General features: G+C 42.0%; 1 protein-coding gene across 4 annotated transcripts in view; it reads left to right on the top strand.

Moving 5' to 3' along the window:
• Positions 1-13,948, top strand: part of Syndig1 (synapse differentiation inducing 1) — a 209,269-nt gene that overhangs the window by 62,569 nt on the left and 132,752 nt on the right. For all 4 annotated transcript variants that reach the window (XM_076929927.1, XM_076929925.1, XM_034495279.2 and 1 more), the window contains one exon: positions 3,331-3,888. In XM_076929927.1, the coding sequence (XP_076786042.1) occupies positions 3,409-3,888 (480 nt within the window). In that variant the 5' untranslated portion in view covers positions 3,331-3,408. The remainder of the gene's footprint in view (positions 1-3,330; positions 3,889-13,948) is intronic.

Genomic DNA, 13,948 nt, shown 5'->3' with positions numbered 1-13,948 from the left:
ACAAGACGGACAGAGATGAAGAGGAACACACAGAGAGACAGAGTTCCTGTTTCATACAGGGCAGCAACAGGAGCACACAGTAATGTATTTCTTGATTTGTAAATAAAACTTTATCTGAACAGTTGGGCAGAGTGAGCTGAGTCTCCGTGAGATTACCAGTACCAACAACAGAACCTGATTCCTGACAGAAGGAGATCTATGTGGAGAGAGAATCTAGGCCTAGACTAACAAATGTAGAAGCATCAAGAATCTATAAGCAAACAAGCCACAAAGAAAAGCAAAAGGGGGGACTGGGAGAGCCAAGCATTCTGTTCTCACTTGGGTGTGTTCTGTTGCCTTTGCTACCTTTTATTTTGGTGCTTTTCTTGGGGAGGAAATTCATAGCAGGTTTCCAAAGATTCTTCAGAAGCAATCTCAGATAAACAGTTGCCACGTTAAACTTAGTAGAAACTGGAGTTGGGCCAGCTATGTTTTAAGTTTGTCTTTTATGGACTGGGCCTGTGACTCAGAACCAGCGCATCATGCCTGTCTTTTACACCAAGAATCTGTGACAGAGGACTAGAGAAGACTGAGTCTTGACAGCAAATAGTTTTGTCCCCTATGGAGGAAGCACAACTCAGAAGCTGCTCTTATGGAACTAACCAGCCACTGGAGGAGTCTCCTCAGCTGTCCTCATCATGACGTCTTCACACATAGGTGGCTTCTAGGAGGCTTTTGTGTGTGTGTGTGTGTGTGTCTGTACACAATAATAATAAAAAAGGTGACATGGGTTTGAAAAGAGTGGGAGTAGTGTTTGGAAGGGCTTGGAGGGAGGTAAGGGAAGGGAAAATTATTGTAATCATGTTATAATCTCAAAATAGAACAATAACAAAATGAGAATAAATAATAAACTCTAAAACCAAACAACTTGTCCCATAGTAATACTGCTATAGAATACTGTAAGCCTCTTACTGCCTGCCTCGCCAAACCTTAAGCCTCCATGTGCAGACTGGGATGTACAGGAATGCAGATTGTGATTCAAGAGGTATGTATTCTGCTGCAGCTTCTGTTGTTCATGTGTTCTGTGTGCATATGTCTGCAGGAAGGCCAGGACCTAGGACCCAATATGTACTAAGTATGCTCTGTCTCCCCAAGGTATACCTCGGCTTTTTTACATTTCTAACCAACTCCCAGGTTGCACTGAGGCTGCTATATGTCAGCAAGACTGCAGCAAACTATAGGGAATCTAAAAGAAATGAAGCCATATCTGCCTCAACCTTAATGTTAAACCCACTGCTCGTGCACAGCCAACAGTAGAGCTTATTCTAATTGCAAAATACTGAAGACTATTTCAACACACGGTCCCTGACGGCTGGCTCCATACCTAGTTCATAAAAGGGAAAATATGCTGCTGATTCCTTGGTCTTAAGTTTGTGTCTAGGTTGAAGTGTGATGACCTCAGCAGCTATCAAATTGGCCAGAAGAACAAAATAGAAATCACAAAAGAAGAAAGAGAAAGTTAACAACAGGTGATAGGAGCTCACCAGTCAATAGAAAGGTTATTTCTGGTTGTCCCAGAGCATACAGTTCAGTGGAAGAGGCTGAATTTGAACAAATGCAGTCAGTATCTGGTAGCAAGATATTTACAAGGTCTGGGTAGAAGAAACTCTAGCCAAGAAGCTGGATCTTCAAGACTTCTCTAGGCTTGCTAGTGGACCCATCAGATCATAGTGATGCATTGGAAGGCAAGCCAGTGCCTACTTGGTAGAAGGAGAAAGATTGGCCCAGAAATATTGCAGAAACACATTGTGGTTTCCTGAAAGAACATAGAGGTAGTCTTCAAACATGATACCCTCGGTGTGTTGGAGTAGTATGGTAACCTTGTAAATTCTCTCTTCAACTAGTTTAATTCAATTTTAGTTCTCAAAGTTTAAAACATCTCCAGAGATAGACATGTCAAAACCGAATAAGCAGAGGCAATGGTGCATTGTGACCTTTCTTAAACTGTACATGGTTCCACATTAATAGTTCTTATTATCTCTCGGTGCATATGCTAGTTTGACTTCGCTATTTGGATCTGCTCTCAGAATTTTTTAGTCGCAAGGGTCCACTCCTCCACCACTCTTCCTTTGGTCAGAGTGCAGTTTTAGATTACTGTATTTGCTACCGCATAAAATCAAACAGCCGTAGTTAGAAAACACTTAGATGTTAGAGAAAATGATACTACATGATTTGCCTGAGATGAAACTTTTATGTATGGGTCCACGTTCACGTGTATGTGTGGATATGAATATATTCGTGGTGGTCAGGTGCTGCCATCAGGTGCTTTCCTCAATCATTTCCCACCTTAGTTTTTGAGACAGGGTCTCTCACTGAACCTGGGGCTTGCTGATTCAGCTAGACTGGCTGGCCAGCAAGCTCCAGGGATCCTCCTGTCTCTGCCTCTGCAGTGCTGGAATTGGAGGTATGTACCATCATTACACATGGCATTTTTAAAAAATATGGGTTCTTGACATCCAACTCGGGTCCTCATGCTCACATGGCAACCACTTTTCTAATTGCACCATCGCCTTAGCCTATATGAGATGTTATTATATATAATGGTTAATTACATGCAATATGAGATAATGCACTCTACATTTCTTAGAATCCTAAGCTCCAGTTTCCTTCTTTCTTCCTTCTTCTCCTTCCTTCCTCTTTCTGTCTTTCCTTCTATATCATGCAAGGCTCAATGATAAAATTATCTAAGGGAGAACGGTTTGGAGTCAGTGTTTATGAATGAGTTCAGTGCTCATCCTACTAGATACCCAAGAATGTACTCATATGTACATGAAGTACGCCTTCAGTGGGACTGTGTCCACATACAGTCTAGTGGCACGGTCTTACTGTCATTTTTATTATGTCTGTACAGGCTATCATTTTATGCCGTGTCCTTTGGTATGTTCTCCTGAGTGAATGAATGGTTGTGTACTTGGAAGAGCCAATCCCTATTCCAGACAAACAATTCTATTTCTCTGTAGACCATTGGGATGCTAATGTGATTGAGTTTCTCGGAGTTTCAGGATGTCTGCTGGCAGGCAGAGGCTTCTGTGGGGCTGCAGTAGATCCAGTTCCTGCAGCTGCCTTTATTAGGAAGCAGAGACTTCATAGAGATGCAGGTAATAGATTTCTGGCTTAATCTAGATGCCATTCTAATGGAGCCTTTTTAAATTCACAGAGCAGGATGGACTGTATTTTTTTTTTTGACTCCATAACTACTATGCACGTCAGATGATTGGTAAACTCTGACGCAGTGTGGGTCTGTGTGATGACTTTTTCATAATTTTCACTCTCTGTTTCCTGCTTCTCCAGGGAAATGGGTCCTATGGGGCTTGTGTGACCTGTTAATACAACCTACTAGCCTGACACCGAGCAGGGAGGGAGTCTACCATGGATGGCATCGTTGAGCAGAAGAGTGTTCTGGTACACAGTAAGATCAGTGATGCTGGCAAAAGGAATGGCTTAATTAACACCAGAAACTTCATGGCTGAGAGCAGAGATGGTCTGGTGTCTGTTTACCCAGCACCGCAGTACCCGAGCCACAGGCTAGTGGCCAGTGCGACACCAGGCAGCCTGGAAGGAGGCAGAAGTGAGCATGTGCAGCAGCTGCTGGACCCAAACACGCTGCAGCAGTCCGTGGAGTCCCACTATCGTCCCAACATCATCCTCTACTCAGATGGTGTACTCCGATCCTGGGGGGATGGCGTAGCCACTGACTGCTGTGAGACCACCTTCATTGAGGACCGGTCACCTACCAAAGACAGCCTGGAGTACCCCGATGGGAAATTCATCGACCTCTCTGGGGATGACATCAAAATCCACACCCTGTCCTATGATGTAGAAGAAGAGGAGGAGTTACAGGAGCTGGAGGTCAGAGAGTGTGATTGTTGGGACCTTCTGGGATTGGGGTGGTGGGGCCTGGAAAATACCTGCGAGTGCCTAGAAAAGCCTGGGAATGAAAATACGCAAAAATGCAGGAGGTATTCTCCGTACCACTTTACTTTGAGCTTCTGTGGAGGATGGAAGGAATGGGAAAAGGCTGGGAGTTGTGACAGTGATTCTGGTTAAAGGTGACCTGAGGTAATAGCCTGGTGGGTAGGGCAACAGACACCAGCACTGGATGGTAAGGCTGTGGGGACACTGCCACGGAATAACTCTCAAGAGAGAGGGACACATGAGGAGGGAACCATTGGAAAAGTGTGTTGCTGTCATAGTGGGTCCCTTAGTTTGATAAGTTTCTCCTAGCAGATCATTGCTGTCTCAGAACTCTCAAGAAGAAACAACAGATATTTGAAAAGGGAATTAAACCTGGGACTTCTCATATACTGGGAAAACATTGGTCCATTGAACTATCTCCTTGAACCCAGCATACCTTACCTCTTTACTAGCTGATGCAAGTGAGGACGTTTGAATTACACACATAAAAACTTACAACCAGGACTCTGTTGGATAGGTCACAGAGATTAGTAATCATGTGATGTATAAGAGTCATTGAGGGGCTATTGCACTGCAGGAAGAGTAGAGAGGAGGGCATTTTCTACTGGAACTTGAGTACAGTGTACAGGAAGGAAGAAAGACTGTGAGACCCATTGATGGGTCTCTGAATAGCCACTCCCATAAACAGAGACCTTTATACCATCTTATAACACTGACAGGGGAAAAAAAAGGGGCAAGAGGCCAGCCAGAGCCTAAGAGAAGCTAAAACACTGGGTACTTTGGCTTCTGTACTAATTAATGACTGTTGGAAGTATCTGCTATTTTCCAATGTCTTGAGGATTGGCCAACAGTAAGTGACTAAATTTCTCATCTTTGTGTGACTCTGGGAAGCAAGCACCACAAGTGCAGCATGAATTTGACCCAAATATTCTGACAAAGGAGTGTATTGTTGGCTCTGAAAACAGTCCTCAAAGGGCATGTGGATCTGCCATTGTGGTTTGAGTAAAATGATGGCAAAGATCATTACAGAAGTGGAACCCCATCCTGTATCTTAAGAGCAAATATATGGAGGCTCAGTGGGTGACTGTGTGAGACAGGATAAGCACAGAAGCAGTCGACTCTGCATAGAACTGAACGGAAATGCTAAGGCCTTTAGCAAGGTGAGTATGGAGGAAGCCTGCTTGAGAGGAAGGTGGGGTCCTGTCAATCAAAACCTTAGTCATCTAAAAAAGAATGGGTTCAGGAAAGTCATGCACTATGTAGTAAGAGAGAAGAGTACGTGAGAAGCCCCGGGTAGCTGTCAGAGAGTGGGCAGAGCTAAGGAGACTAAGCCCATCTATTCCTTTTACACCCCTTGGCTCCAGTGCCCCTGCTGGGCCACATTGTGTAGTCCAAGCTGTTAGATTCCAATTTAAAAAGTGTGAAGTGACTGAGAAGTAGAACACACTAAAGTTTAATATACAAAACAGCACAGAGAAAGTGAGACACACATGGAGAAACTGAGCCTGCTGGCTTTGACTTTCTGCCTTCGGCTGCAGAGAACCATGGGAAGATTCCAAGCAGGAAGGTTGTGACAATGCGTCCGGTAGTTTTATGTCAATTTGACACAAGGTGAAGTCGTTTGAGAGGGGGAGAGCCTCAATTAAGAAAATGCCTCCATAAAATTGGGCTATAGACAGGTCTCTAATGTGTTTTCTTAATTAGTGGTTGATAGTGAAAGGCCTAGCCCATAGTGGGTGGTGCCATCCGTAAGATGATGTTTTTGGATTCTATAAGGAGGAAGGCTAAGGAAGCCATAATATATAAGCCAATAAACAACACCCATCCCTGGCCCTGCATCAGTTTCTGCCTCCAAGTTCCATCCTAGTGTGAGTTCCTGCCCTCACTGCTTTGCTATGGCATTGTAAGCAAAATAAACTCTTTCCTTTCCAAGTTGCTTTGCTCATAGTCTTTCATCTCAGGAATATTAATCCTAACTAAGACAGACAAGATGCGTTTTCGGAAGCTGCTGTAGCTACAGAATGGAAAGCAGATGCGAGAAAGATGGAAGAAGCATAGCACACTGGAGGCACAGAGCCCTGTGATTATCAGGGATGGAAAGAAGAAATTAGAGCAGCATTAGCAGTGGGAAGACATATTTCAAAAGTGAGATTTGTCACTGATTGGCTATGAAAAGAAGGTCCTACAGAGCATGGGCAGCTCTGGTAAGAGTTTTTGGAAAATCAGCTCCAAGGTACACTATGTCCTTGCAATTATGGTGTGGGATACTGGCTAGACAGAAAGTGTAAAGGGAGTTTCTGAACGTTTCCATTATGCTTTTTCCTATTATGTGGGTTTTATTCCTCCTTACCTTCTGACACATGCGTGTATGTTTTCTGAATTATTGATTTTTGTCAAGATCATTACGAGCTGAAGAGGTGATTATGTATTTCCTTAGACCTCAGTCAACTTCTGAGGATTCAGAACAGCCTAAGAATTCTCTTCCACGTTAACGCGTGAGTAGGTGTTGAGCTTGCATCTAAACAACCAATATTTTAATGCAGTTTGTTGATTCTTGCTATGTCTGTATCCACATTTCTGGCAATCGATTTCCAACTGGGCTCCCTTTAATTATAAGTTTTTCATACAGTGATCCTAGCTAGCTTGCTTTTTTGAATTCTGCAGAGGTCTGACATCTACTTAGAAAGAGTCTCTTGAGTTAAAAATTAGTAGGTAGTGTTAAGAGGGACCGACTCACCTAGTGTTTTAAGTCCAGGTGGGCTGAGGAACTAAGCTGTAGCAACCAAATGCTTTGTTCTGTCCTAGCAGTGGCATTGTTAACCCTGAAAAGCAATTGTTTTAAGAAATCACGTAACTGAAATATTTACTCATAGTGGTAGTGTTACTTGGTGTTTATACTTTAGAGTGGTCTTTTGCTATTTTATACAATACAGTGATATTTCTACATTGGTCAGATGAAGGGTCTTCCCAATAAAATTGATGGAACAGCAGTGTGTAAAATGCTTACCTAGGCATTTAGACAGACTTTCTGGTTAATCTCCAAAGGAGCTCCCCAAGACTAAGACAGTTCCACCACCCCCACCACACACACACATACACTGAGGACAATAATTCGGGATATAGTATAGCCACTGGACACTCTCAAATTCTCACAGGTGTTTAAAACTCAGTAGTGAATATTAAGGTGCCACTCAGAGTCATTGCTGTGCTTTTCAAGAACTCTAGGAAAACAAAGACATGTTCTCAAAGGCATTCTCAGGTATAACAACAGGGTATATCACTCGTGCTTTTTGTTACATTTTTTTTCTAAATAAAAAAGAAGAAATTAAAGAAAAAATGAGAGAGAGAGAGAGAGAGTGAGAGAGAGAGAGAGAGAGAGAGAGATACTGCAGAGGGTTTTTTTTTGGGGGGGGGATGTGTGTGTGACCTGTTTGAGATTTAATAATAGTGACACAGAGACATCTGTATAGTATACGGAGAGAGAGAGAGAGAGAGAGAGAGAGAGAGAGAGAGATACTGCAGAGGGTTTTTTTTGGGATGTGTGTGTGTGACCTGTTTGAGATTTAATAATAGTGACACAGAGACATCTGTATAGTATAAGGCCGGTGGCCTGTTTTCTGGGGCAGTTCCTCAGCTAGCCCATTTAAACTTAACCTGAGCTCTCTGACACTGCTAACGGGCCACATGGCTTCTCTCTCTTAGACCTCTTTCCACCAGGATGGTTAAAAACAGGAGCTGGTGGGAGCTGGGTGGCAAGATGTTTGCCAGCTCCTCTTTTGTACTAGGCAATTCTGGGTCCAAGTGAGTCCTTCCCATCCAGCCACGACTCTGAGACAACATATGGCATCTTTGTCTTTCATTTGCCTTTATGTTTGTGTGAGTGTCATGCATGGGTTTTACAGTCAGTTTCAAGAAGACCCATGGAAGGCTTCACTGTTCCTTGAAGTGTTTGCCATCTTTTCTAGTTAACAACTGAGACTAGTTAACAACTGAGGAAGGGTGTGGTTTTGTATGGAATGAGGGCGAGCTGAGGGACCTCTCAGTAGTTTTCAGAATTGCTCACTACACAGTCTCACTGGCCAGGCATATTACTGGTTTCTTCAGGACAGTCCGGGCGGTAATAATTGGGTTTGTTGTCCAACCCCTCAGGACCTCCTTCCTGGCAGGAGGAAGCTGTAGGATTTAACTGAGTGCCAGGAAGGTATGTGACTATTTGCTTCATCTGATTCCCAGCCCTCAGCTGAAACCTGAAGCTTCCAGGAGCACCTGCAGCAGGAAGCCACTTCACACTTCACACAAAGAAGCTCAAGCAGCAAGATTACAGTGACACATAATGAAGCAATTCTATGAAACATACAATTGAAATTAAAGCTATGGAGTGAAGTGAAGTGGGTAGAATCCACTGCAGGAGGGCTTCATTCCAGCAGGAGGGCCCTCCTGCTGTCGGCAGTGCCAACCTGTGTCCAAAGACACATCATTGCCGACTTATTTCAGTGCACACCTATTCAGACCCTGAAGCAGATAGAACACTGTCGAAACCTACTCAGAAGCTTCGAGTCTTTTCTTCATTGTGGTAAAAAGCGGGGTTGGGGGGGAGATAAGTGGGCACTCACAGAGCACTGGTTCCATGCTAGGCACTTTGCAAATTGTGTCATATAATGTTTGCAATACTGGACATAGGGAATACTAAGGTCTCTCCCTAGTGAAGGCTCACATATGCTAGAAACCCTTCCAGTATCATACAAGCTGGCTTTGTTAGAACCTTTGGAGCTGAGGCAGATCTGCTAACTCTAGATTCTTTTGTCACTGGCCTCTTTTTGGCTTCTGAGAACCTCCAGCCTGCGCTCTCTGAGACTTTGGTGTTTGTACTTCCATTCAGAGACTTGTGACTCATGTGACTGCAGCTACAGTGGAGACTGTGCAGGCAATCGGAGAGTCCTCAGCAGACAATTGAGGAGAATCAAAGAATGTCTATAGGACTGGACAATTTTGAACCAAAGGAAGAAAAGCAAATTCAGAAAATGATAAATGGTATTTTTGAAAATTGATTTTCCTGGCTTCAAATGTGAAGGATTAATCAAATAATAACATGCTCAGGGGAACTTGGGCTGATTTGGGTAGGGTGATTTGGAAGAATTTTCGTTTCTTTCCTTTTCTTTCTTTTTTTTTTTTCTTTCTTGCTTTTGTTGTTTGGTTTTTTGTTTGTTTGTGTTTACATCATTGCATTGGCTCCTCAAAAAGAAGAGTAGTGAACCTAAAAGAAAGTTAGCAAAAAACAAAACAAAACAAAAACCTAGCATTTTCTGGTCACAGTTGAGGGAAAAGGATGATTTCACAGTTAAGGGTGGTGTTGGCTGTAGTCAATATGCTGACATGCTAGTCACTCTCCTTGAACATTGTTCTTTCTCTGTCCAAGTGGGGTACTAGATGTGTCTTTCGAGATCATGTCAAGTCTCTCTTGAGAAATATTTTTATTATTTTATTTTAATTTATTTCAGATTATAATTTTCAATTTGCTCATTAATGACTTCATATTACTTTTTCTCCTTTTATTAATAAAATGTTGAATCACTGTCATCATCCTTTTTATTCTTAAATATGGCTTCCTTATTCTTAAATAAAGGAATTTATTCTCCAATTCCTTTTGCAATAGCTGCATTGGTGTCTTTCTTTTCCTGCCAAATGCACGTCTGTGCCTACTCAGACATGTTCTTCTGACGGCTTTTTTAGCCCCGAGTATGGGTCATGCTTCCTAGATTTTTACTTGAAATGTAAATTATTTAGTCCTTTCTTTTTCACTAATTATTTGATTTGTTAGGGACTTCCCTGGATTAAATGTTCACACTCTTCTTCTGTGGTGTAATCAATGATATTACTCCAGTTGTGTTTGCCTCTCTCTCTCTCTCTCTAGTTCTCCCCTCTTCCACTATGGCTGACTTTCTGGGATTAAGATCATTACTGGTCAGAAACTGAGTCCAGCAGATGGTGCTTTCAGTGTGCCCACATATGCTGTGTTTTGGGGTTATACTCCAGCAGCTTTCAGCTCGTCCTAAAATCCATGGCCCATCATGCTCCCTCCTGCTTTATCCCTTGTTTACCCCAAAATCAGCCTGGATGAGCAGTGGGCTTACATAGCATCTCTATGGTTCTCTTGTTTACAGGAGCTCTCTATTAAATTTTTGACTAGACTCAATTTGACACTTGATCCAAGACTATAGTCTTAGACCCCTCCCCCTGCCCCGACCCCTCCACCCCTGTTCTCCACTTTCCATGTTCTGCTTCCATCAGTTTAGTCCCACCCACCAGTAAACCTCCTAGTTTTCTTAACCAACCCTGAAATATTTCAGGGACCATACTGTGAGAAGGCATAGAGCAGCCCACAAGAACAGGAGAACAGCAGGACCCTATCTGTTCTTATTCAAATTCAATTGTTTTCCACAAGTAAATATCTTTGGTGTATTGTTGGCCTTTGTTACACTTGAGAGCCCTGATATGGCTGCTGTTGACTATGTTTTAAGTTTCTAGACACTGGATTTGTCCTACTTTTCTTCCCAGGACTCTTGTGAAGATTTGCTGGGACAGTATGTGAAACTCTGGACATGCATATCTCAGCATAGGCCAGATGTGGAGCAGAGAGTATACTGGTTGGTTTTCATTGCTAATAAGCTAGAGATATCTGGTAAGAAGGAACTTTATTTGAAAATTTTCCTCTACCAGATGAACTTTGAGCATGTGTGGGGGGGGGCATTTCTTGATTGCTGATTTATGTAGAAGCCTTCTGTATGTGGTGCCATCTGTAAGCAGGTAGTTCTGGGCTGGACGCTCCATGAGCCAAAGGGAATGAACATTTTTTTTTGTTTTGTTTTTTAACAATTCAGATGTTATCCCCTTACCCAATTCCTGCCATCCTGTCCAGGAACCCCCTATCACATCCCCCCTTCTCCTGCTTCTAAGAGGACATTCCCCTACCAACCCCTCAACTCCCACCTTCCCACCCTCGAATTCCCCCACACTCTGTATCCAGCCTTCATGGGACCAAGGATCTCTTCTCCAACCTATGCCCAACAGGGCCATTCTCCCCACATATACAGTTGGAGCCATGGGTCCCTCCCTAAGTGCTCCTAGGCTGGTGTTTTAGACCCTGGGGAGCTCTGGTTGGTTGGTATTGTTCCTCTCCTCATCGGACCGCAAACCCTTCAGCTCCTTCAGTCTTCACTCTAACTCCTCCATTTAGAACCCCTTGATCAGGGGTTCTGCCTCTGATTATGTCAAGCTCTGGCAGACCTCTAAGGACACAGCTATTATCAGGCTCCTGTCAGCGTGCACTTTCTGACATCCACATCAGCGTCTACCTTTGGTGATTGCACATGGGATGGATACCCAGGTGGAATGGTCTCCAGATGGCTCCTCCTTCAGTTTCTGTCCCATACTTTGTCTCCATATTTGCTCCCTTGAGTATTTTGTCACTCCTAAGAAGGACTGAAGCACCTACACTTGGTCTTCCTTCTTCATGAGCTTCATGTAGTCTGTGGGTTGAATCTTGGGTATTTCAAGCTTCTGGCTAATATCCAATAATCAGTGAGTGAATACCATGTGTGTTCTTTTGTGATTGGGTTACCTCACTCAGGATGATATTTTCTAGTTCCATCCATTTACCTAAGAAATTCATTGTTTTTAATAGCCGAGTAATACTCAGATCTCAGAAAATGGAAAGGTCGCCCATGCTCATGGATTGGCAGGATTAATATAGTAAAAATGGCCATCTTGCCAAATGCAATGTGCAGATTCAATCCAATCCCCATTAAAATCCCAACTCAATTCTTCACAGAGTTAAAAAGAGAAATTCTCAAATTCATTTGGAATAACAAAAAACCCAGGATAGCAAAAACTATTCTCAACAATAAAAGAACTTCTGGAGGAATCATCATCCCTGACCTCAAGCTGTACTACAGAGCAATAGTGATAAAAACTGCATGATATTGGAACAGAGACAGGCAGGAAGATCAATGGAATAGAATTGAAGACCCAGAAATGAACCCACACACCTACTGTTGCTTGATCTTTGACAAAGGAGTAAACAGCATTCTTTTGTGATTTCTGCTTAAGTTTCCACCTCCTGGTTTCTTCTTGAGCTCCTGACTTGGCTTCCTTTGGTGATGGACTCTAATTTGCAAGATAAAATAAATTCTTCATTCTTTTTTCCCTGAGTTTGTTTTGGTTAGTGTTCTTTTGTTTGGTTGTTTTTAGGTTTAGGTTAGATTAGATTAGATTAGATGATTAGATTAGATTTAGATTTAGATTAGAGTGTTCTGTCTTCATGTATATATGTGTACCATGTATGTGGAAAGCCCATAGACCCAGAAACATGTTATTAGATCACCCTGAGCTGGAGTTACAGACCTTTTTGAGCCACCATGTGGGTGATGGAAATTGAATGTGAGTCCATTGCAAGAGTCACCAATGACCTTAGCTGCTGAGCCAAATCTCTATCCTTTTGGTCAGTGTTTTATCATAGCAACAGAAAGCAGAATGAGAACAGATGGCTTATGGATGGGCTAAAAATTTTAATCAAATTAATTATCTTTAAATAATATGACAGATCACTACTTATGGTATTAAAAGATTAAGCTATTCATGTTTTTCCCTGGAGATAATATATCCATAAAAAATTGTATTTAGACTTTCCTACTTCTTTGGGATCACTGCTGGGTCATGAACAAGGGAACTATCATTGCAGCCCTGTATGATTTGTCTAGTACTGTAGCTACACTGCCACCTTGTTCTGTGAGAAAGTATTGTGCAGATAACTTTGGTTTACCCAAGTTTGAATTTTACCTCCAAGAAAAATATGTTTATATTTGCAAGGCATAATCCATATAAATTATCTATCTATCTATCTATCTATCTATCTATCTATCTATCTATCTATCTATTTAGTGTGTGTGTGTGTGTGTGTGTGTGTGTGTGATATTCTCTTCCACATTGTTTGATACAAGGTCTCACATTGGGTTTTGGTGCTTTGTTTTGCTTTTGTTTGTTTTTTCTTCTGACACATATGACATGATAGCTAGCCCAAAAGCTCTGGAGGATCTTCTATCTTAACCCTACATCTTCCTGTGGAAGCATCATTATCATACATGCATGTGCTATCATGTCCAGCTGCATGCATGTTCTGGGGATTCAAACTAAGGATCTCATACTTGCATGGTGAATATTTTACCAATTAAGCTGTGTTCCATACCCTTATTTACAGAGAAATGAAATACATATATACATATATACAGATGGGAATATATATATATATATATGTATATATATATATATATATATATAATCAAATGTAAACATGGTTAGAATAATAGTAGTACTGCTTAATTCAGGGTAAGAAAATTCACTGAGATATACAACTTACACGCTTCTAAAATAATAATAATTAGCTGTATTAACTTAGGTATGTTTCTCAAATGACAATAACCAACAATTAGGTTTCAGGAAATTCATATATTGAGAAATGAATGCACGCTGTATTAAGAAGGACTTATGATGGTTAGGTAAAAGTCAGCATTCCTTAGGAATTGTGAAATGAGTTTTCTGCATCCCACCCCAAAATGAGCCATTTCTCTGACCTCTATCACAAGAGACATAAAACTTTTCAATGACATAGACCTGTGGTGCCTGTCAGCACATGAAAGCCCGTTCTGACATCTGTGCTCCCTCAGTATCACAAACACCTTGTATACATTTCAAAGTCCATGCCAGCGTCCTAGGTATGTAATAAAGCCATTTGATGGGAAGGGAAGACTTTCCCCTTTAGTACTTTTTCTATAGTACATTGTCTTATCATAGAATTCAAGGTCATTGTTCATATTCCCTTGATTATTTTCCCCTGCTAAGCAAAGGCCCCAGCATCAACCAAATTTGCTACAAGCAGAACAGACTGTAATCGGAATATGTAGTGCTCTGGTCAGCAGCCTTCATTGTGACTACTGGGTCA

This window comes from Arvicanthis niloticus, chromosome 2 (assembly GCF_011762505.2).
Source record: "Arvicanthis niloticus isolate mArvNil1 chromosome 2, mArvNil1.pat.X, whole genome shotgun sequence".
NCBI classification, from domain to species: Eukaryota; Metazoa; Chordata; class Mammalia; order Rodentia; family Muridae; genus Arvicanthis; species Arvicanthis niloticus.
The sequence above is the reverse complement of the archived record's forward strand: the minus strand, read 5'-3'. Positions and strand labels throughout refer to the sequence as shown.